The sequence below is a fragment of the Mustela nigripes genome, chromosome 12 (genome assembly GCF_022355385.1).
Source record: "Mustela nigripes isolate SB6536 chromosome 12, MUSNIG.SB6536, whole genome shotgun sequence".
Taxonomy (NCBI): domain Eukaryota; kingdom Metazoa; phylum Chordata; class Mammalia; order Carnivora; family Mustelidae; genus Mustela; species Mustela nigripes.
In genome coordinates this window covers 42546005-42570206 of record NC_081568.1, presented here as the reverse complement: position 1 = coordinate 42570206, position 24202 = coordinate 42546005, and the positions used below count along the sequence as shown (strand labels likewise).

At 44.6% G+C, this 24202-nt stretch overlaps 1 protein-coding gene across 1 annotated transcript in view; it reads right to left on the bottom strand.

The window, feature by feature from the left end:
- Positions 1 to 3605: 3605 nt before the first annotated feature.
- SLC36A1 (solute carrier family 36 member 1) overlaps positions 3606 to 24202 on the bottom strand; it is a 45961-nt gene continuing 25364 nt past the window's right edge. The window contains exons 8-11 of the mRNA XM_059417193.1: positions 23402 to 23500; positions 20440 to 20606; positions 16854 to 17023; positions 3606 to 8025 (exon numbers count right to left, since the gene is read on the bottom strand). Coding sequence (XP_059273176.1) covers positions 7754 to 8025; positions 16854 to 17023; positions 20440 to 20606; positions 23402 to 23500 — 708 coding nt within the window. The 3' untranslated portion in view covers positions 3606 to 7753. The remainder of the gene's footprint in view (positions 8026 to 16853; positions 17024 to 20439; positions 20607 to 23401; positions 23501 to 24202) is intronic.

Below are 24202 nucleotides of genomic sequence, written 5' to 3'. Positions count from 1 at the left end.
GAAATTAAAAACACATTACCATTTACAATTGCTCCAAAGAAAACTAAATACTTAGGTATACATCCAACAAAACATTTACAAGATCTGACAAATGGCTAAAATAAAAAATAATGACAATACCAAATGCTGACAAGGATAAGGAGAAACTAGGTCATTCACACATTGCTGGTAGAAATGTGAAATGGCATGGCCACTCTGGAAACTGGTTTGGAAATTCCTTTTAAAACTAAAAATGGGCTTACATACAACTCAGCAATTGCATTCTTGGATCTATATCCCACAGAAATAATAAAAAAAAAAAACCCACCTTATTTTCATGCAGGAACTTGTACCCGAATGAATATTCATAGCAGCTTTATTCATAGCCAGACCCAGAAATGATGCAGATTTCTTACCGTGGGTGAATGGTTAAACCAACCGCGGTACATCCATACCATGGAATATGACTTTGCAGTAAAAAGAGACAAACTATTAATATAGGTAACAACTTCAGTGATCGTCAAGGAAATTATACTAAGTGAAAGAAGCCAATCTCAGAAGGATACATACTGTGTAATTCAATTTATATGACATTTGTGAAGTAGTATAATGGTGGAGAGGAAGAACGGATTTGTGGTTGCCAAGGGTTGGGGATGTCGGGGGAGCACAGGAGGGGAGCATGTCTCTATAGGGGCAGCATGAAGGAGCCTTGTGGTGATGGCACAGATAAGCATCTTGACTGGGGTGGTGGAAGCTACACATATGATAAAATTGCTTATATCCACACATGCAAACACACACACACACACACACGCACATGTGACTGGAGAAACTGAATGAGCTCTATATATTGTGCCAATGTCAGTTTCCCGATTTGGGTCATGTACTATAGCTATATAAAATTTTCACATTGAGGGAGACCGTAGGAAGGGAGAGCTAAACTTCCCCAGACATTTCTTTGCACTTGTGAATCTATACTTACTTCAAGACGAAAAGCTTTAAATTTTTAAGAAGGCTAAATTTTAAAAAACATCACTAAAGAAGACAGGCCAATGGCAAATACGTCAGGAAAAGGTGCAGGACATCACTAGTCATTAGGCAAATGCAAATTAAAACCACAAAGACATATTATGATATACCCACTAAGATGGCTAAAATGTAAAAGACCATAATATGAAGTATTGGTGAGCATATGGAACAACCGGAGCTTTTTAAAATTGTTGGCAGGAATCCAAAATAGCAGAGTTACTCTGGAAAAACAATTTCCCAATTTCTTATAAAGTTAGTAAACACTTACCATACAAACCCACGATTCCTTTCCTAGGTATTTTACCCTAGAGAAATGAAAACATTATGTTTCCACAAAGGTCTGTACATGAATATTTATAGCAGTTTTATTCATCATAGCCGAAAACTGGAAGCAACCCAAACGTCCAACAATTGGTGAATGAATAAACAAATTATGGTTCAAACATACAATGGAGTATTATTTGGCAATAAAAAGAAATAAACCTAATGATACAAGGCACAATACAAGTGAATATAGAAAGCATTATGCTAAGTCAAAAAAGCCAGACAGAAAGGACTCCATACTTAGCGATCACATTTATATGACATTCTAGAAAAGGCAAAACAAGAGACAGAAAAATCAGATCCATTGTTGCCAAGGGCCAAGTGGGTATGGGGATGGACTTGACTACAAAGGAGCACAAGGGAACTTTCTGGGTAAAACAAACATTCCATATCTTTTTCTTTTTCTTTTTCTTTTTTTTTTTTTTTTTTTTTTGACAGATCACAAGTAGGCAGAGAGGCAGGCAGAGAGAGAGAGAGGAGGAGTCAGGCCCCCTGTTGAGCAGAGAGCCCAATGTGGGACTCAATCCCAGGATCCTGAGATCATGACCTGAGCCAAAGGCAGAGGCTTTAACCACTGAGCAACCCAGGTGCCCCAAACATTCCATATCTTGATGGAAATGGTAGTCACATGCATTTGTCAAAACTCATCAAACTGTACCCTTAAGAAACAGGTGCATTTTATTACAAGTAGATTATACTCCCAACTTTTTCTCCCAAAATGGTGGGGGAGACCGATGGCCAAGGGTCTAGTAAAGTGCACCAGTTGAAGATACACAGTTTCTTGCATATGTCTGCAACGGGCAGAGTCTGAGGAAGCAAGCCTCTTTAGCAAAGAGCCCTAAGTTTAGAGCCCAAACTCAGTCCACTGTCACTCAACTTAGGCCTCTAGCAGTGCAGTGGGCTTACCTTGAGGGCCCTTGTTACCTGAAAGGAAGGGCTATAGTCTTTAAGTGTAAACATAAGCAGGAACAAACATGTGAAGAGGTGAACAATCTGAAAAATTGTGAATGCTCTCCACAAAGGAAGCGAGCGAGATAGGACTATAATGAATGGATGTAAAACCACAAAACAAGTAAAACTGCTTCTGGGTCTTGGTTTTCTTCAATTTGTCTAATATTTCAGAAAATACTTCATAAGCTTTCATGCCAGGAAATTTAGAACATTCTCTAAAACCCTCACAATAATCCCTAAAGGCAGACTTCCCTCCTGAGACTATATCAAAGAGGCGGAGTCAGTCAGTGCTTTCAGGAAGCACTTGGGTTCGGGAATCACAGGGCTTGCTACAGTGTGAATCCTAGTTCTGCCACTTGCCGGTTGATAACTTGGAGCAGTTACTGAATCCCTGTGACACCCCCTCCCCCAGTTGCGGAAATAAGAGTGATAGTCAGAAGTAGTCATAATACATTCCCTGCCTTCCTCTCTCTGTAGAGTGCTGTACTTCAGTAGTGTGCCTCAAGGCCTCTGCTTTTCTATGAGTCTAATTCAGTAGCCACCCATGATTGGCTTTCAGATCACCTAAGGGGTGGCTCAGGTGGTCTTGTTTTCCCTCTTAATGTGACAACAGGACAGGAGTGACAGAAGTCATCTCTTCCACTGTCCTGAAATCAATCTCTGTACTTCAAATATATACACATGCATGGAGGGGGTGGGATCTCAAGAACTGGCTGATGTGATGGTCAGGGCTGGCAAGTCCAAGATTTATAGGGCAGGCTAACAACCTGGCAATTCTTGTACAGGAGCTGATACTGCAGTTTTGAGGCAGAATTTCTTCTTCCTCACTGAAACGTATTTTCCTCTTAAGGCCCTTCAACTGATTGGATGTGGCCCACCCACACTATGAGGATAGATTTTTATTTAAAGGCAACTGATCGGAGACATCAGCCACACATCCACAAAATAACTTCAGAGCAACACTTAGATTAGTGTTTGACTAAATGTTTGACTAATTTTCAACATTAGAGCCCAGCCATGTTAACATGTGAAACTAACCATCATCTCTGTCACGTGCGGTCATCTGATACACACAGATAGGGCTGAGAGTTCCTACTCAAGTTTTCAAGAAAAGCAGGATTGTCTAACAGAAAAACAACTACCTGGCCCCTTTCTAGGGAACTCTCAATTTCATAAGTGGTTCTGTTGTTTGCACTACTTCCCCAGATGAACTCTGTGACACAAAACTACAAACATTTTGACCTACTAAGATCTAGTAAAGAGATCTAAGTGATATTTAAAAAGAAAAAAAGGGCAAAAACAAAGATGCAGACCGCAGCCTCTCAAAAATAAAAAATAAAATTCATTTATTGATAAAAGAAAAGTTTAACACATGATCCACGTGCAGAACCCAAAACAAATTCTTCTGTGAGCTCCTGCATTGTCTACATTTCTACACACATACCATGCGAGAAACAGACACTCATGAAGGCATATACACAGGATAATATATGCGGTACTGTCTGGTTACCAAGACCTGGGGATGGTATCCCTCTTATTACCACATTCACTGTCATGGTTTACAAGAGAGTTACATAGTTTTATTGTTCACTAAAACAAAACAGCTTCCCCACCATCACTTTGATTTAAACAAAAGAACATGGCTTAAAACAGGTACCCTCTGCCCACGTCCCCCACTCCCCACTCTGATAACCACATATCAGCACCACTTACATCCCTTGGCCTGAGAATGGCCCAGTGGTACAAAGAACAGGGAAGAAATATCACAAGCTGATGCTGTCAGAGAAAACAGCCTTGCAAACAGCAGGATTAATTAAATTGTCTAAAAGTATTGACCATGATTTCAAAGACAAACCACACCCTCTCCTTTTCCCCTAATGGTCTTGGAGATTTGTAATGTACTCTGGAAAATTGAATTCTAAGGCAGACTTGGAGCCGACTCCCTAATCACATTGTGCCACTGGCACTTTGTGTCTTTGCTGTCAGGAAGTAGCTTCGTGTTCTGATCAGGGCCGATGCTGGGGCCTGCCTTAATATCTGATCAGCTACGCAATAAAACCACGGATAAGAACCCCTTGGCTGTGAGTAATGAGTGAATAGAGAGAGCTGTAAACAGACATAAAGTGAGATTTTGCACTTCCAAAAATCATGAGGTGACTATGTAGTGTCAAACAGAGATGATATTCTACAATTTAGGAAGGGAGACATTTGAGAAGGAAAACAAAGCCAGGAGAACAGGTAAGGGGGACAGATTTCCTAATGTTCCTTTCTGGATCATCACTTTAAGACAACTGAAAAAATGGCAAATTGTACCTTTCATGGGGGTAGAGTACGTAGTGAGCACCAGCCAATGAACTTGGCCGGAGAGGTGAGTGGCAGAGCAGGAGGGCGGGAGCTGCAGGTACTGAGCTAAGACCCACCACACATTCACATATGTCTGGCCAGCGTCTGTGCAGCTGAAGGGCTCCTAGCGGTTGGACAGCAGCACAATATAAATAATGACATTTGTAAATGGCGACAACTTCTAGGAAAAGTAAACAGAAGATGCCAGATCATGCTCTTCCCAGCAAATGCCTACATGGAAGGGGAGATATGTTGCCAACAGAGAGTTGGAAACCTCCTTACAGCAGCATTTATAGGAAGGAACAGGGGGCCTGGAGAAGCTACCTCAGGGCTAATGGAAATCTGAGGCTGTACTGGGGAGCCCGGGGGAGGGACACAGGCCTAACAGTACAGGGCCAAAAAAATCCCACGTTTTGCCTTAGGTCCCACAGATGCAGCCTCACACTCCAGAGAACCTTGCTCTGTTGTTCCTTGATGAGACTTCTGTTTATGCTGGGACCTTTTCACAAGGCATCAGAGCAGGGCACAAGCAGAAGCTGGACGGTTGGTTCCTAATGAGCAGTGGGAAGAAACCAGGGCAGGCTCCCTGACTGAAGAAGCCTCGTGGGCAGAAGAGTAAGCTTCCCTGAGCTGGCCCAGAGGTCTGAGAAGCAAAAGGGCTTCCTCTCACTTTCACCTTCTAGTAGACCCTTTACTTGACACCTAAGTGCACAATCAGAAAGGCCCACTTACAGGATCCACCCTGCCTCAGTCTTCTGAAGCAGCAGGAGCTCAGGAAAAAGAACAAACTGGAAGAAGGCCATGCCAAATTAGCTTCCAGAAGCCCCAAAGCTAGTGCCATCTCTCCTGCACATTACATTTCCCAGGCCAGGGACTCTGAAGCAATAATTTGCATTTTGCAAAGACCTGGGGCCAGGGGACCACAGTTTTGTACTGCCCAGTCCTCAGGTCTAGTCTTACTACCCTGTGGAAAGGATGGCCTCTAGCAGCTCCCTGAGTCACAGAAGCCTCCACCACAGATGTTGCGGGCAGGATACACATCTGATCCTTCTCCTGGCACACGCCTCCTCACTGCAAACAACTCTCAGGGGCTTGCACACAGAAGGGGACAATCCTTGAACCCACTTCAGTAACTTCTAGGCCTGAGGCTTCATAGGGCAGGTTAGCTGCCACCTCCAGGTAGAGCCTTGGTCATATAAACACTTGCTGGTGACCACAGAAAGGGTAGGTGAAAAGTATCATTCTCCTAAGGGAGATCAAGTCACAACTGATCACGTTTCCCTAAGTTAATAAATTATTAGTAGGTTGGGAATCACTGCAATGACAATGTGGCTTTGGAAAAGAAGAGAAAGAAAAAGCTAGGGCTAGGGTTGGGGGGAGGGTCACAGCCCTTACAAGCTTTGGCGAAAACACAGGAAAAAAAGACCCCTGATGAAGCTGTGCTGCTCTCTAACTTGCAGGATGAATGCATCTCTAAGGAGGCAAGAGCTTGGGGATGGGGTGGAGGAGAGTGCATCTCTATTCCGTGTATGAACACACACACACACACACACACACACACACACAGAGCTCAGGGGATAGAGAGCTAATGAATGCCCTCCTAAAATAGTTCTCACACCAAGAGGGGAGAAGAGGCAGCCAAAAGCAAGGCAATGCACCTTTCTCTGCTTGCTCTACAGTTTGTTCCCAAATCTGAAGGCTGATCTTGAGGTGAGCCAACCCTGAGGCATGCAGGGGAGGGACGGGGTCACAATTAGTGTTTAGAACACAGGGGACCGAAGTCCCTACCAAGTGGTTCCCTTTAGAAGTCTAGGTCATGGAGGCAGCTCGGGACGGGGCACTGCTTCTGCCCGGCCCCCATTGATTGTAAACAACCAAGCACCACACATAGTGTCAGACCAGCTGCTTCTTAATTCTCTGAACTTAATTTAATGCTCTCTGTGCACACTGGCCTCATCTCCTCAAACACGGCAAAGTGTGAGTGTCTTCCTGACATGCTGGCAACTGAATGCTACCATGCCCTGTGCCTGTCAGGAACTGAGGCTGAAAAACAGGCCTGAATGCACAAAGTGACCACTTTAGAAGCCTCCTATGGACAGAAGCACATCCCACTCGGCCATCCTTTCCTTGGCCTTGTGCGTTGGCAAACAGATCCTGAGTCCTTCATATCTTCTCAGTATGAAATCAGACTGGTCAGTGGGAGGCAGAGTGCATGTCTCCCCACAGAGGTACACATTTAGATGATCCTGATTAAAACCTTTGGGGTACTCAGCCAAGAGTGCTGAGGACCTAAGCACACGTTTCCTGGAGCAAGTTTCTTTTCAGCAGGAGAAGCCTAGCAAAAGTTTACTGAGGAAGGAACAAGTCACAATAACCCCAGATCTAGAGACAGAGTCTACAAACAAAAGCTAATTTTAAATAAAATATAAATATTTTCAATTTAGGCAGCACTTGATATCTTTCAGAAGCTAAAGCAACTAAGAATATAACACTGTGACCCAAGTGAGGAAATCGCATACGGTGTTGCCGATGGTCACAAGCCAGAGAGAGTAAAGATTAAAAGCTCCAGCTTTGGGGCTTGGTTTTAAAGTACTAGGTAGTTCCAGACACCTCCTGGAGACTTGAATAGGTAGGAGGATACTGAGGTAAAATATTTGGGAGAGGTCTGAGAAAGAGATAGGCCCAGCCTTATAAGGAGTAGGGGTTCCCACTCATTTAATCCAGGCCTGGGCCTGGGAAGGAGAAAACATGAGGTGGGAGGTGCTAAGATTTTTAAATAAAGTGAGCTGTGCAACAGGAATAATTTGGGTAAGGTGGGTCAGAAGGGGGGACAGGTGAGGGAGGAGACATCAAGAGGGAAAAAAGTTGAAAAGTTCTGGGTTAAATTAAGTACAAATGAACAGGGATGGCCCGGCCACTAAGAGTGACCTCTGCATATCCACTACCCACTCTCTCTCCTGCCCTCGGCCCCGCCTGGCCCAGATACTGAGGTATCAGGTGGAGGGGCTCCCCGACAGCAACCGTGCCTTTCCCCAGAGCCTGGCCCCTACCCGAGGCTCTAGGGCCAGGTGCTGGGGAACACACAGGGTGAGTGAGGTGGGCAGCTGCAGGGAATGCACCCAAATTGCTATACAAAGGCACCGGTAGAGTTGATGACGATGGGAGCATTGCTGGGCTGGATCAGCTCGTAGAGGGCCTCATATGTCCCCACCACAAAGCCCACGAAGCCCAGGATGCTGATCAGGGCGTCCTTGGCGATGGTGAAGGGGCTCATGCCCTCCGAGTAGTAGGTGGTGATCTCCAGGAGGGGCGGAATGATGAGGGCCAGCGCACTGCTGCTCACGGACCCCACCAGAGAGATGACCAGGTCCAGGCGGGGGATGAGGATGGCCAAGATGCCTGTAGGAGAGAGGACATGCCGGTTCAAGACTGCCCAGAGCTGGAGACCTCCTCACTGTTGAGCAAATTTAGCAAGTGTCCTTCTTCTCTAATGGAAAACTAATGGAAAAAATGTGCAGAAACTCACACATTATCCAGTCCAATCTCTCATTCTACAGATGAGAAAACAAATGCCTACAGGTATGGAACAACCTGGTTCTCCCTGTAAGGTGGCAGAGCGGGGACTGGAACCCAGATCTCCTGGCTTCCAGCTTTTCCTGCTACAGGACATGACTTCCATCTTCCTGAAGCAAAGGAACAAAATTACATTCCAGGGCTGTGTGGTCCCTACCAGAGGAAAGAGGCTGGAGCATAAAGGGAGGTGGCCTATTTCGGAGTGATTGGTCATTTTCCTAACACTGACAGTACCTCCAACACAAACATCTCCATTTAACTGATATGGAACAGAATGGGGGTGGCCATCCTTCTGGAATGATATCACGATAAATCCCATTTCACAGAGCATTCTCCTGCAGGGCAAGTAGAAGCACTTCAGTGTGCAGGCTGACCTGAGGAGCCAGGCCCCCCACAATGACTCCAAGCCTGTTCCAGGAGAAGCTAGTGGCTCCCACGCCTGAAACCTAGGCAGGCAGGTCTGTGAGGGAGGTGGCAGTGATGAAGAAGGGTGGCTGCACTAGGAAATCCCATCAGTTTCCACACCCCAGCACGACTGCCCGCCATCCCACGATGGGGAGGAGGCTTCCCTGACTGCACTTATTCCAGTGCCCACTGATCCCACCGTTCCCATCTGACTCAGCTTCCAACTGGAGGGGGTGGGGAAAAGAACTGAAGGCCAATGTTTCACAGGTTTATGGAGGATTATGGGCTCTGGAATTAGGTTCTGTGTTTGAATTCTGGCTCTGCCTGAGTGACAATGGGGGGGGGGTTACACCCCCTATTTATTCCCTAGTTTTCTTGTTGGCAAAATGAGGATACAAATGGTACCTGTGTCACAGAGATATCAAGATGATGAAATGACTTGACACAGGCACTTCATACAGACCTGGCATACAACAGGCTCCGAATATAGTTCATATAATCATTGCTAGTATACATATTGTTGCCCATGAAAAGTGCATCATTAGCTCACTAGTAATCAAATATATTTTGATGAACTGTCTTCCCTGCAGGCTTCAACTGGAGGTCCTTAGCATTGAGACGGGGATCCGGAGGATACCCCCGACCTCAATGATTCCCATTAGGTACATCTTATGTGGGGGCTTCCATTTCAACTCCATTTCATAAAGCAAATGTAGCCAAGTCATTCTGGGGAAGGCACCACAGTGGTGAGACTTCCAGAACACCTCAGTCAAAGGCAGCCAGTCTTACCCTCAGGTCAATTTTATTCCTGCACTGATCACTGTTTCTTTGGCTAAGCTACAGACAAAAGGACAGGGTTGCATTTAGAAGTCAGGTTTGATGAGAAGCGATTGCTTTTAAACTGGAACTGCACTCCCCACAGTAAGAGGAGAGGCATGTGGATCCAAGATTTACCAAGGGAGGGATAGATTCATATCCTGTCTCACGTTTACTCTGAAGCTATGCCAACTTAAATGAATTCAGTTCCTCACTCACACTGGCCACCTTGCAAGGACTTAACAGTCACCTGTGCCTAATGGCTACAGTCCTGGGCAGCAAAGACCCAGGACACTTCCATCACGGCAGAACATCTAGTGTCTGGTAGACAGCTCTGTGAAGCAGCCACTCGTTGGCTGAATCTGCCTCATATCCATGGGTACATAACTTTACAACATTATGATTGTCCCCAGAGAGGTTAAATGACAGAAAGTGACAGACCTGAGACTAGAATCCACGACGTCAAGTCCCTGGTACAGTCACGTCACAGAGCTGATGATTAAGAAAATGCAAAATGATACCCGCAGGAGGGAAGAGAGGGAAGCTGCCTGATGAGCAGAAGAATGGGAGGAGTCAAATGCTGCGTTAATACTCACAGAGTATTAACTGTTAACACAGAATATTAACCGTTAACACTCATAGAGTATTAATGGTAATCATTCAGCAGGGAATTGGTATACAATCAGCCCTGACCTCTTTCTGCTTTGTAAAGGAAGTAAGACAAGGGTTTTGAAGTCTGACGACAAAAGGGAATACAAGGATGCTGAGTCTCAGATCTGCCTCTGCCACAGTTTTATAGCCTGGGGGCAATGCTTATTCTAACTTCTGACCATAATGGCAAGTATCCATTAACATCTTCACTGTTCTGAAGCCTTCAGAAAGTCCACAAAAAGTAGAGGCTTTTAACTTGCCCTCCAAGTTAAACATAGTCTGCTTCAGCCCTTAGCCCTTTCTAAATAGAGTTGGTGATATCCCTTAGATCTTCAGGGTTGAATTTGGAGGAAAGTTAAGAATACAGAAAAGCTGATGACAAAATGGCTTTCTCATCATGGACAACCAAATGCTCAAGAGTTGGTCTGCTGTGTGACCTGGAAAAGGACACCTGCCCTCTCTGGGATCTGGGTCTGCGTCTGCCTAATGTCAGCTTCACAGTGATGGCTCCCATGGTACCAATTCAAGTGAGTAGTGGGGTGGCAATAGCACCAAGGCAGCAATCAGCACCGAGCCCTAGGAGAGGCTGGTACAGGAAGGTAGTTAAGAGCGTAGGCTTTGGACTCAGAACCTGGGCTCCAGTCTCAGCTCTACCACTAACCTGCCAGTTACTTAACCTACTGCGGAATAGGGGTGGTCACATGAGATCACTCACATAAAGAACTTAGAGTACTAAGTGCACAACGAATGCTTCGTATATGTGAGCTAATGCAACCACCAGTCCTAGAATGAGTGAGCTCATGATTCAGAGCCTCAGCTCGGTCACCCATGAGGTCAGGTGACTCTACTAACACTGGATGGTCACTGAAGTCTCACCCAGCTCTGAAATGTTAAGGAACTGCACAATGCTGGTTTAGTCACCTAGGAATGTATTCTGGGATATGTCCCTTAACTCACTGTCAACTGGGAAGCACCATGTACCGCTCAATGGTGGCAGAGCAGAACAAAGGGATTCCTCTCCTAGGACACACGGTTGTGCCAAAAACACAGCTTCCAGCCTGCCTGGTTTTGTGCCACTGAAGTGAATTATTCTTCCAGTGCCAGCCCCTCATCTTCATGAATGCTCTAGCCTATCAGAAAGAGAAGGGAGACCTTTATCAGAAACAATGAGCTGAAGGAGGAGAAAAGTTGGATGACCCGCCCAGGCCCTCCTGGCTCTGAGTCTGCCATCCCCCTCCCTCACATTAACCTGAAGGACAGATGGTACTTCATGATATGACTTAATGAGGTCAGATGTGCTCAACTCTATGATAAGAATTAAGTGGAAACAGCAACAGAGGCTTGTGTGATCAGAATCTTCTCTCAGATTAGAGATGTTCCACTTTATCATGACATTTTAGAAGCAATCTAAAAACTTGTCCTTGTTTTTGCTACAAAGGACATACAAGATAAGCTTGCTTAACAAAAATATCTTTTAAAAGCGGCTAAACGTTTCTCTTCTCTTAAAGCCAGGATCACAGGATACAAAGGGAAAGCCGACTTCCCATCCTAGCTGGACCAGAAAACACAACTGAACCCCAAATAAAGTCTGACCCTGGAGAAAGATAATGGGGGAGGGCTGGGGAGAAGCAAGAATTGGGAGGCTCCCACTAACATGCTGGCAGAAGAGGTAGACAAGAAGAGCCAACCAAATTAGCACAAGTAGCCCCAAGGGTTCAAATAGCAAGGGTACCTGTTTTGCCCCCATTCAAATTGTGGCAAATGAGTTTTAGCTAATTCCAGAGACAGGAATCAGGTACTTAGGAAAGATGTGGGAGCAACCAAAACCTCTTGTAGCATTAAATGTCTTTACTCTGAGTTAAAGCCCTCTAGAAAGAGAAAGAAAGTAGGAGACCTGAGGAAGCAGCCAACCAGGAATATCTGCCCCTGTTTTCTCCCTGTTCCCTCACAAGAACACCCCACACAAAGAGGAAGATAGCACACTCCCACGTGGCAAGTTACCACCCTCTTCAGCAGCCTGGCTGTCGCATGTACAGCAACGGGGGACTGAGGACAACTCAGACAGCGCATGTGATTAGTCAAGAGGGCCCCAATGGTATTACAAAACATCTTCCCTTTGGGTTAAGAGACACTAAAAATACGATCTTTTAACTGCTGAGGTAACACAAGGCAAATGACCACGTTCAGAGAAGGAACTCATTGGGATTCTGGAGCCTGTGGTTTTAGACCAGCAAAGGAAAAGCTGACTTATGCACTAGAGAAGACAAAGCACTTAAGAGAACAAACATACACTTACAGAAATACGCTGGACACCTACAGCCCTGTGCCCGGAAGCTCTTTCTGCTGTTTCATTGTGACTGATGCTGCTGAAGCCTACCTGTGTTATTCTAAAATGTCTAGAAATCTACCTTAAAAATTAACACCAGTATTGAACACAATATATAATCTCACTTAGTGGGAATATAAATTAAAAAGTACAAAAGCAAAAAAAACCCACCTCCATGTCCAACACTAAAAGAGTAGCTTAGTGAATACAATGCACCAATAGAATAGAATATCATGTGGTCATGAAAATGCTCATGAAGGATACACATATTCATGATATAATATAAAATAAAAAAACAAAAGACAAAGTTCTGTGTATACTATGATTGCAACATGCACCCATGAGAAGTAACACAGAAGATAAAATACAAAAAAAAAAATCATTTTGTTAAGTCAGTGGGATATTCAGAATTTCTTTCTCAATAACCCCAGATCTAGATGTTCTTGAAATGTTTTTATATTAATTTTCTTTTTTGAGCAATATTTTGGTAGAAATTGAAAATCAGGCTCGAAGCAGTTGTGCAGAATCACGGTTTAGACTTGAGAGAAGACTTAGCAATCAGATAGCCTGCATGTCTTACAGCTGAGGAACCTGAGGCCTCACTCGGGAGGGTTCATGGGGTGCCCACAGTGCACACTTCATTAACGCTGCTGCCCTTTGTCTCTGCAGCTGCAGGATGGAGAAGTGTGAGAAGCCAAAAGTGCTGAGAAGCTATTCTGTGTGGACCTGGAAGCTTCATACTTGATAGGGTCTGGCTGTTTGGAATGTTCTACAGCTATGCATTCCAGTCCAAACAAGCTTTTTAATTGATATGGTTTTATGTTATTACATCTTCAACAATAGGTTTTTGAAATGTTTGTACTTCACTGAAGTAAGATGTTTCACGTGGCAAATGCCACAGAGAATTAGCACAAAGCCCTAAAGGACAGGTTAATGCCTCATGGAACCAGAAGAAACTACTCTTCCTATACCTCTGAACTCCCCCTGGAGCCAGCCTCTTCCAGCCTCTCCTCCTACACAAACTCTGCACACAGGTGATCTGCTAAGTGCAATGCAAACATATGGGCCGGAAATAAATACCGTTCACATGCAGTTACAACAAAATGAGCACGTTTCCTGACACACATATTCCCCCTTGCCCTCCTCTCCAACAGTCTAAAATTAAGCACCCAAAAGCAGACACAGCAGTCTTTGGGGAATGGTGGAGAGTAGAGAGAAAGGTGAGTTACAAATAAAAAATAAAGGGTCTGGACCAAATTCCCCAGCTCCCCATGGCAGATGGAGGGTGAGGAAGAGGAGGAAAAGTTGGGGAAAAGGACAAGAAAACACCATAAATAGCAATAAAACAACCTGCTATTAAAATTTACAGGTAAAACTGAAAACAATCAGTTCTAGCAAAGTCCTAAAATAAAATCATATACCAATTAACCTTATGCAGAAAAGATATGAAAGCACAGAAAAAAACAAAAACAAAAACAAACTCACATAAATACATTTAAACTGGAGTCATAGTGAAATGCCTCTCCTCAATCCCACAATCACTTCAAAGTCTCCAGGGAAGGTAAAAGAAGCCCAAGTGCTCACAGATGAAGAGGCTGCATCATTTAATAGGCTGACCGTGCAATGCTAAGTCACAACAGATCACAGAAGGAGAAAATAACTGGGTGAGCTTGAAGATCAAAACCAGCTTGTATCCTTTGAGCATCACACTCTCTAGGGGAGATGAAATCCCCAGACAGAGTCAGGAAAAGCAAAGCAAAAACCAAGAGACATCTAAGGAAAGCATGAGATCTGTGAATCAGAGACTGCTGGCTCCTATGGGGCACAGTGGAAAGAAACCTGGCAGGAAGCAAGACATATGTTACTGGAGGCTAAGCCAGGCTTGAGAAAAAAATGGGGCCAGGAGAGGAATCAGGCCCAGTGTCACTGCCCCAGCAATCCGGGCAGGGAGAAGTTGGCATCTAGGCAGTTAGAGCACATTTTACCTAAACAGACCTACCTTCTCTAGAGGAACCACTTTGAAAAAAGCCAATTATCTGAACTACCTCTATCCTTTCTTCCAGCACTCTTTGAAGTCCAGAACAGGAGAACCAAAGATTGTCATCACGAACACTGTGTACATAGGAAAGCTGTTTCTTCAACATTTAGAGGCGACTCATTCACAGAGAAATATATATACCTGAGTCAAAGTATCATGAGCCGCAGGCAGAAGACAGGAGCAAAGTCCAGAGTACCTTAGCACACATTGAGGCAAATTACTGGAAAAGCAAGGTATATCACATTCTTTCCTTTTCAGTTGCTCAGGGGCAACAGTGCTCTATGGGTAATTCTGGGCATTGGATTAGCTGCTGAGTAAGCTTTTTCTATAGGTTAGACTAGACAGGGCCAGAAGGTCTGCCAAACAGAGGTTACATACAAGGACAAGTGAGATTTTTGGCTGTCATCAACTTGCTGGAGTTGGCAAATCCAAGCAGTCCACCCTCTGCCTGGCTCCTACACAGCCCCATCCTGTAACAAATCCTTAGACAGAATGCTGCCCAACATTAAATCAGAAGGTCCTGGGAAGGCATTCGGTTTCTTAGCTCTAGGAAGTTCCTTGCATACAAAGATCCAGGACACCAGCTTCACCCACATCCCTGAAGTACAATGAGAAAGAGAATTGCAGTGGCTTGAAGAAATCTGTTCCAGGACAGGCATTAGTCTGTTCCCTTGAGGAAGTTCATTTGGGGATGGGTACCAGTCTGTTCCTTGAGGAGATGCATTCTGGGATAGGCACTATTCAGTTCCTATAGCTGGTATAGCCACCAGACTGTCCCCTTGAAGAGGTCTATTCTGAGAGAGGCACTAGGCTATTCCCTGACGAGGTCCATCCTGGAATAGGCACTAGGCTATTTTCCAGAGAAAGACCATTCTATGTTAGGTACTAGTCTGTTCTCTTGAAGTCCATTCTGGGATAAGCAATATTAGTTCTACAGAGAAGTCATTCTGGGATGGGCACTATTGCTTCCCCTGAGCAGGCCCTTCTCTGATGGGCATTAGCTTGTCCCCTTAAGGAGGTTCATTCTGGGACAGGCACTAAGCTGTTCCCTTGAGGAAGTCCATTCCGGAACAGGCACTAAAGCAGGTCTTTTTAGGATAGGCACTAGTCTATTCCCTGAGGAGGTTGTTTCTGAGATAGGCACTAGGATGTCCCTTGAAGAAATCCATTCTAGGATAGGCACTAGGCTATCCCCTCAAGGAGGTCCACCTGGGACAGGCACTAGTGTGTCTCCCTGAGGAAGCCCATCTGGAACAGGTATTAGTCCTTTTCCTGGAAGAAGTCCATTCTTGGATAGGCACTCGTCTGTTTCCTTGAAGAGGTCCATTCTGGAATAGGCACTAGTCTATTCCCCATGTCCAACCTCTACCGCCCTCCTCTTTCTAGCAGCCAACCCATAAAGTCACTTCTGATTTTCCAGACTATGATCAAATGATAGACAACCTTCACATCATTTATCCCTACAACACTCCATTCTGGTTAAATTTAAAATCATAGAGACCTATGTTTATTCTAAATATAGAGGCTTGGACTGGATAATTTAAGAAGTTCCCAGGGAAGTCTCAATATAATAAACCAATATATTTCTTCTTACAAAATGATACAGTTTTTAAAAATAAAATAGAAAGCCAAACATAGTGAGAAAGTGAAATCTAGATTCCAGCACTTCGATCTGGAAAGAAGTTGCAAATCTCCTAGAAATTTAAACTAGATATTACAGACCAATTTATTCAGGGGTTCTCTATTCTATCTAGTCACAGAAGCTACCAAAAAAATTATTTTTGTTTTAAAATTTATACTGGTTTCAACCAACGCAAATAGAGTAACATCTTGCTTCTTAACTCACACTCCTGGGTGTGTAGTCCGGGAGGAGGAATAAAACACAATGTAAAAAAATCAAATACCTAGGTTAATCCATACAGATTTTCTAAGAAACACACTAAGTAAATGTCTAGAGCAGTATCATGGAGGCTCAAAATGAAATCTAAGGGAACAGACTGTCACACTGGGAAATGATCATTTGAAAACACAAATAAACATGCACCTGCTATCAAATAACCCACACTCATATGCATATGAGTGAAATGGCTCTCTTTAGACTTTTACCTTACTTTTTCGCAAGGACATGGGATAGTAATTTTATAACTTTGCTATGAATTATGATCATCGCCGTAGTATTTTATGCTGTATCTACAAATAAACTACTCTTCTCACTCCCACATCCTTTAGAGCACATATATATAATCAATTCACTTCACTACCTTCCTGGGCCTCAACTCTGCACCTGAGACAGCAGGCCAACTTTCCTGCTCACACACTACAACTGTGTCATTCCAACAGGCTCTCGCTCAAGAAAGCCCTGGGCACTGGGTGCCCTTTGGGAAAGCAAACAAACAAAGTGTCTTGTCTTCTACTCACATGTCATGCAGACCAGCACAGTGCGCACGAACAGGTCTACGACCAGCTCCCAATGCTCTGGCACGCGGGACACGAAGAAGGGGATGATGATCTCAGCTGGGACGTAGAACTGGAGGGCGTAGGTAAAGAAGATGCCGACGGAGTACAGCAGCTTGACCGACTGGTACAGCCTGGGAAGAGAGCCAAAACATTCAAAAGCCTGCTCGGCTTCCACGTGCACTAGCAGCGAGAGGGCACAACGGTCTCCAGTGAAGTGGCCATATCTCTCCCAGTCAAAATGCATGTGGTCCTTAGGACCTACCAATTTCACGTCTAGGGATTTATCCTGCAGATATATTTGCACATGTGCACAAAAAAATGACATTCAGAATATGTCACTGCAGCATTATTTAAGTATGAAAGACTGAAAACAGTTAAATTGTTAACCAGTGGGGAACTAGTTCAATAAATCCTAGTGTCCCACCTAGACATTAAAAAGTAGGAGGCAGAACTATAGGTGCTGATATGGAACTAGCTCATGATATACTATTAAGTGAAAAACGTGTGAGGAAACAGTGTCTACAGTGTGCTATAAATTGTCCCCCCAAAAAAAGAAAAAAGAAGGGAACCCCCCCCCACACACAGACATATGACATTCTTACATACTCTAAACATCTCCAAAAGGTAATACAAGAAACTGGTAATATGGTTCCCTCAGAAATGGGGAACTGTAACACCAGGGACTCCGTGGAGGCCAATGGAAGAAACATATTCTGTATACACTTTGCACATTTGGAATCTTTACCAGGGACAAATACATTTTCAAAAATTAAAACAATTAAAATATAGCAGGGCTTTTTATATCCTTCCCCTCCAATTCAGTGCTCCCTAGAATCAGACAGTGACCACACAGCCAAGAAGCAGGAATATATCCCATCTTTCCACTCCACTGTGGCTGTCTCCCTACCGCGGCTTCACATGAGGCTTCTCGGGGAGACCATGATGTCATCATCCGATATCTCTATCTTATCTCAAGCCTAGGACTGTGCAGAGTAGAAAAACAAGTCTGGGGGCACCTGGGTGGCTCAGTCGTTAAGTAACTGCCTTCCGCTTAGGTTGTGATCCTGGGGTCCTGGGATCGAGCCTTATGTCAGGCTCCCTGCTTAGCAGGAAGACTGCTTCTCCCTCTCCCAGTCCCCCTGCTTCTGTTCCCTCTCTTGCTGTGTCTCTGCCAAATAAATAAATAAAATATTTTTTAAAAATCTGATCCATAAGTACTAATGGATCTGACACGATCATTAAAAGGGAAAGTCACTCTGCCCCTTACCAAAGCTCCATTTCAAACAGGACCCTCATGCATTAGGCAGCAAAGAACATGGGCCTCCCCCCACCTCATCAGAAATCTATTTAAAAGTGGTAATTATATTGTGTATAGTCTGTGGTTGAACTTAATACCTAGAAGATGTTCTTATGCTATAAACAGGAGAACACCCTGGGAGAGGCTGAGTTTGACAAAAGGTCTTACTTGCTCCCAGAATAGATAATAAAAAGGCTTTGGAAAAATCAGCTGGTGGCTCTATAATTAAACTCAGTACAACACCAAAGCCTTCTGGAGTGCCAGGAAGTCTGGAAGCAGGATAGTCACCTGCAGGGATGGCTAAATAAATTGCACACAAGTGGAGGCGGAAAGATTAGAGTAGCTGGGTTCGGAGTATCAGAGGAAAGAAGACAGGTGCTTATCTATGGCTTTGGATTATGTGGGCTGCTTCTGTTCCTGCTGATCCATTTATCTTCAGTTATGCCAAGCTACCACCTGGCTCTTGAAAGGACAGGAACATTTGGAAATTTAAAAGCAGGCATCAGAGTGAAAGAGAAAGGCTTTCTGAAAACAAGAGCCCATTGCAAGGCTACCACTTGGCTGGCCACCCCATAGATCTTGTCCCCAGACCCCTGCTGGTTAGGGTGTCCTGTGCTAAACACCAGCAGCACTGCTGAATAAATGTTTTTCTCAATTTTCTCCACCTGTCCTTGCACAATGTCTGACTGGCGCTCTAAAAACATGCCTAGGCAGGTCAATCAGGCCAACCTGAAAGGTCCTTCTGATCCCCAGGGCACTCAACAAGCTTCTCCGTGTCTGCTCGGCGGCCCTCCACAATGAAATTCTAATCTTCAAGAGAACTGTTGCTTCAGACACACCCTGTGACAGCTACCTTTTTATTTTTCTTAAAGGATTTATTTATTTGAGAGAGAGAATGCATGAGTGGTGGTGAGGGGCAGAAGGAGAGGGAGAAGCAGACTCCCCGCTGAGCAGGGCACCTGTCACAGGGCTCAGTCCCAGGACGCTGAGATCATGACCTGAGCTAAAGGCAGATGTTCACCCAGCTGAGCTACCCACATGCTCTGACAGCTACCTTTTTAGATAGCATTTCAGTATGTCTCAGCGTTGCCCTGCAACACAGTAACCAAGAGCCAAGAAAAGGGAGATACAGAAGGGCTCCCCACAAGACCTCATCCATGGTGACAGGCCTCCACTTGCAAATCAAGCCAGTGACGGCCATGGGAGAGGCACAACAGGAGCTGGGAGCCTAGCCAATATGCTCTCCTCTCACCGTATTTGGAATGTTTAAGGTGAACTGATGGGATACTTGGCCCTTCCAGGCTCAGATTTTCAGGGAGCTTAGGGCAGCGTTCTCCATCTGAGAGCACTGGAAGAGTATTACAAAGTGCTTTCTCATGCATAGCATTTGGTCTTTGTGACAATCTCGGCAGGAAGAAATGACTATTCCCAGTTCCCAGAAGTGGGAGCTGAGGCAGTAAGCAGCTGTGACGTGCCCAAGGCCACAGAGCTGGACATGGCAGACCACCTCTGTCCTCTCAACGCCAGTTGCCTCCTGAGAGCATCTCCATGTTCATAAGATGCTCAGATGTTCAGTCCTCCTTTTCATTCAGAAGACATCCCCTGGGTGATAGTCATGTGCCAGGCCCTGTGCCACATGCTGGGGTGCATTGGAGCCCTGCCCTCCCAGAGCTTACTGTGTAGGGTGATGACAAGGTAAACAGACCATTACAGTACTACGGAATAAGATTTAGGCTAGGGTCTGAATGGGATCCCACAAGAAGAGAAGGGGTATCTGACCTAGATGGGAATTTGTGGGTAAGACAGCAGAAAAAGTTTCTCAAAAAAAAAAAAAAAAAAAAAAGACTCCTAGACTAAGTCTTCCTGGCCAAGTAGGAGTGAGATGCAGGTAGGGCTAGGGGCGGAATGGGACTGATAGGTATCTTAAAGGTTTCGCCTCTATAAGAGGAGCACAGGAAAGTCCCTCGGGGCTTTCAACAAAGGGATGCACAGCTGACTTGAGTTTGAGATGGCTCATACAGGTAATGCGAGAACAGGTCTGGAGGAGCGAGACTGAGATAGTGGATGGTCAAAAGGCTCAGTGGGCAGCCAAGGAGGGATGATGCTGGCCTGGCGGGGGGGGGGGTGACAGCAGTGGGCTCAAGTGCAGTGAGCTGATTCAAGGTATAAGTAGAGGAAAATCCACATTCTGACCCACTAAAAAAAGCAAAAACACCCAGTGTTCCCAGGCTTCCATCCTCCCCCACATACCAGCAATTGGGTAGGTTGAGGGTTATGCTCCCTTGGATATTAGCTCCAAATTGCAGATACCCCAGACAGCCCAGACTGATGTAGAGGGCAGTGATGATGGCCATTCCCACGTACAGGATGAGTGGAAATTTCTGGGGATCCTTCATTTTGTTTTCAAGGGGAAGAACCTATGAGAGAAGTGAGAGAAGAGAAAACACAGGAAAAAGTAACATTAATGGCCAAAATAAATTATAATCTCCTCAGAAAAAGAATGCTTTATCCTCAGGATTCCCCAAAAGCACATCTATCTTTACAAGACATAAATAAAGGCAAGTTATTTCCTCAGAGCTGGAGGATATTCGCTGCTTCCCGTGTGAAAGAGGGAAGTCCTGAGGGCGAGGGCAGGCAGGACTGGGCCCCAGGACTCCTACTCAGGCTGGTGCTCTAAACTCCTCCTCCAGGGTCCCCATGGACTGGGGGTGCTCTCTGCCTCTTGGCACAGCCACACAGCAGCTGCGTCTTGCCCACCCAGCACAATGGAGAACAGACCTTGTCTGAGATCACAGCTCTGCCAACCAGTCCAAAGAATGCAAAACGGAGGTCAGGGGAAACTGCCACTCTAATGCCCAGAGACTGTTTCCATACCTCCAAAAGGACAGATGCCAGCAGTGACATGTTAAACCTCTGAGTCAGAGAAATGGGGGCACTGAGGGTGTCACAAGTTAGAGGATGTAGAGACTTAGGCTCGCAAAATGTACAAGAAAATCCACTTTCCAGATTTCTATTCCAAACCACTGACCTTGCTGCCCTCTCCCTCACAGCAGAGGACATTCCAAAGCAAAGCAAAGGACCCTTTGAAGACTCATTCCTTTAGGAACAGGGAACACAGAAGGCGTGACTGACAAGCTTTACAACCTGCTATCAACCGCATCTGGCATGGCTGACAAGGAAAAGCCATGCAGAGCAATGTCTAGCTGCCTCACAAAACATTTTTGATCTTGTCGTGACACTCCTTTTCCTCGCACACCTGCGGCCATGAGGCAGAGTGGGTCTGTGCCAGACGCACCCCGGCAAATGCTGCGGGCCGGCCATAGGGCCGGTGCTGGAGCTCCAGGCCACGGCTCTGCACTTCCAACCGGGCCTCAGCACCGCACCCCCTCCCCAACTCAGGAGTCTCAAGCTACGGTTGAACCACATCCAGTTAGAAACCGTTCACTTTCCTTCCATTACCTTTTATGGAGAGTCTAGAGAGCCAGAGGAAAGGCAGCCCATCTCCACATCTGCCAGGCCTGGGCCAGTGGCACAAACACAGAGAGAGCACAATAAACAAACAGCAAGAAGGAGCCCTTCACTGGAAACACACAACAGCCCTCAAGTCCAAACTAAGAGTCAGAACAGCAGTGTTTTCTCCCTTATAAAAATAGAAAACAGAGAGAAACCTTGAAGTAACAGGTAATGATGGTTATAGAGTGACTCCATTTCTAAGCCTTGGCTGATGAAATGATGCAAAGAAGAACTTCTGCGCTGCACTGTTAGGGGAAAACGACCTCATCAGTACAATGCTCCTTAAGAACCCAGGGTCTCCGGGCAGCTTCCCAATCTTGACTCAATCTCTTCTTTCTAGTCCCACCTACGTGGGGCCTCTTTTTGACTGCTGCAGGATGGGCCATTTCAGGCCTCAACACCCGCAGCAGGGAAACATTTGTGTTTGTGAATCAAGGGGAGACATTCTTCCTGGGCACTAAAAACCCCCAAGAAAGGGCAAAGGGAAATGTGTTAAAACTCAGGACAATTTACACACTCATCACTCAGAAAGCTTCCCCTATGATGTTAGAGACTTAACCCATTCCATCAATACCACCAGGGCAATTTCTTAGTATTTTGACAAAAAAAAAAAAAAAAAAAAAAAATGTGTTCAGCTTCTAGGTTTTCTTAAAAGTATACAAAGTGATAGAAAAATTGAAAGAGGATAAAAAGATTCTATGAAAGGAAAATTATCTTCCCTTTTCCTAAGCTCTTGGCCAGCAGAATCAATGATTTTCTTCAAAGAAGACTTCTGGACCTTTACTATGAAAAATATAAATGAAAATCAAATTAGGTACAACTGAGTGGCAGATTCCTCTCCTTAAGGAGAAGAATTGGGTGAAATCACAGCAATGATGGGGGAAGCTAAGCCAGGAGTAAAGGCTAAAGTTATTTATCTACACGCAAAAAAATACGGTACATCAATGTTCCAGGACAGAGAGATAATTTGTGCGTTTACTGATTTAATAAAAAAATCAATAGTATTTTTTTAAAGAGTTTATTTATTTATTTGATAGGCAGAGATCACAAGTAGGCAGAGAGGCAGTCAAAGAGAGAGAGATGGAAGCAGGCTCCCTGTTGAGCAGAGAGCCCAACGCAGGGCTCGATCCCAGGACCCTGGGATCATGACCTGAGCCAAAGGCAGAGGCTTTAACCCACTGAGTCACCCAGGTGCCCCCAAATCAACAGTATTACTAATAGAAATAAAAATCACTGAATGCTCACTACATGTCAGGGACTACATGAAGCACTTCATGCGTATCTTATTTAATCCTAACAACTACTAATCATTAAGTTCACTTTTCAGAAGCAAACAATGAAGACTCAGAGAAGTTACATTCTTATAAAGGTCACACAGCTACTCCTTGGCAGAGCCAGGACTCACCCCAACTCAGTCTGACTCTAGACCCTGCACTCCCAATTGCCATGTATTACTGCTTATTATACACACAGGGATGGCTATGCAACACAGGGGGTTTGAATGTGAAAGTTCTTAAATCACATACAATTTATTTTCTCAAAAGTTACAGCTAGGAAATTCCTGTGGAATCCCTGAACTGCTGGTCATTAACTGGCCAGTAAGTTTCAGAAGATAATTTCTAATAACATTTCCTCAGCCTTCTGTCAAGCAGACCTCAAGGACACCAAGAGCAACAGGTCATCACAGTGCAACTCTTACCATCCCAATGCCCTCAAATGCAAAAATGGCTGTGCCAAAGAACAGAGGGTAGGTCTTCCAGGGTGCCACCAAGGGAAGGCGGCTGGGGTCTGGGATATTCTGAAAGAGAAAACAAAGTGAAGGTTATACACAGATTCGAGATTTGAACTCTAACATCAGAGAGGTCACACCTTTTCCTAAATCCAAGATCCTGTGAAAGGAGAAAGTCTGACATCTGAGAGATGATTTGGGGGACATTTAGCTTTTGCACTTTTTTCCCTTTAGGTTGAGAAAACCCTACCCACTTTGGGGAAAGACTATATAGCCCAGTGTACTATTAAAAATCTCAAATGCTTCAGCTCGCACAAAGTAAGTTACATTCTTTCATTAGGTAATTCAATTCCCAGAAATTTAATCTGAGTAAGAAAAAAAATTAAAGTAGAAAAAAATTAGAGCCAAGTTATTTAATAGTATATAAAAACAACCTAAATATTCCCAAACAAGTGAAATAAGTTAGCTTACTGCACAGCAACCATATCACAGAATATTATGCACTATTTTAAAAGTAAAAATTGAGATAACTAAGAATCAAATGAAAGGCTGCTTATGAAATACTAGAACATTAGCTTTTTAAATGTACATATGTACTATAATACAACTACATAAACACTCTGCACAGATAAAGTTGGAAGGAAAGGTGGAAGATTTTTAAAAGGGCTCTTTTCCTTTTTTTTCTCTGCTTTCTTTCCTTCTTTCCTTCCTTCCTTCTTTCTCTTAATTCTTGTGAATGAGTTTGGACACTTGAAAAAATTTATTAACAAA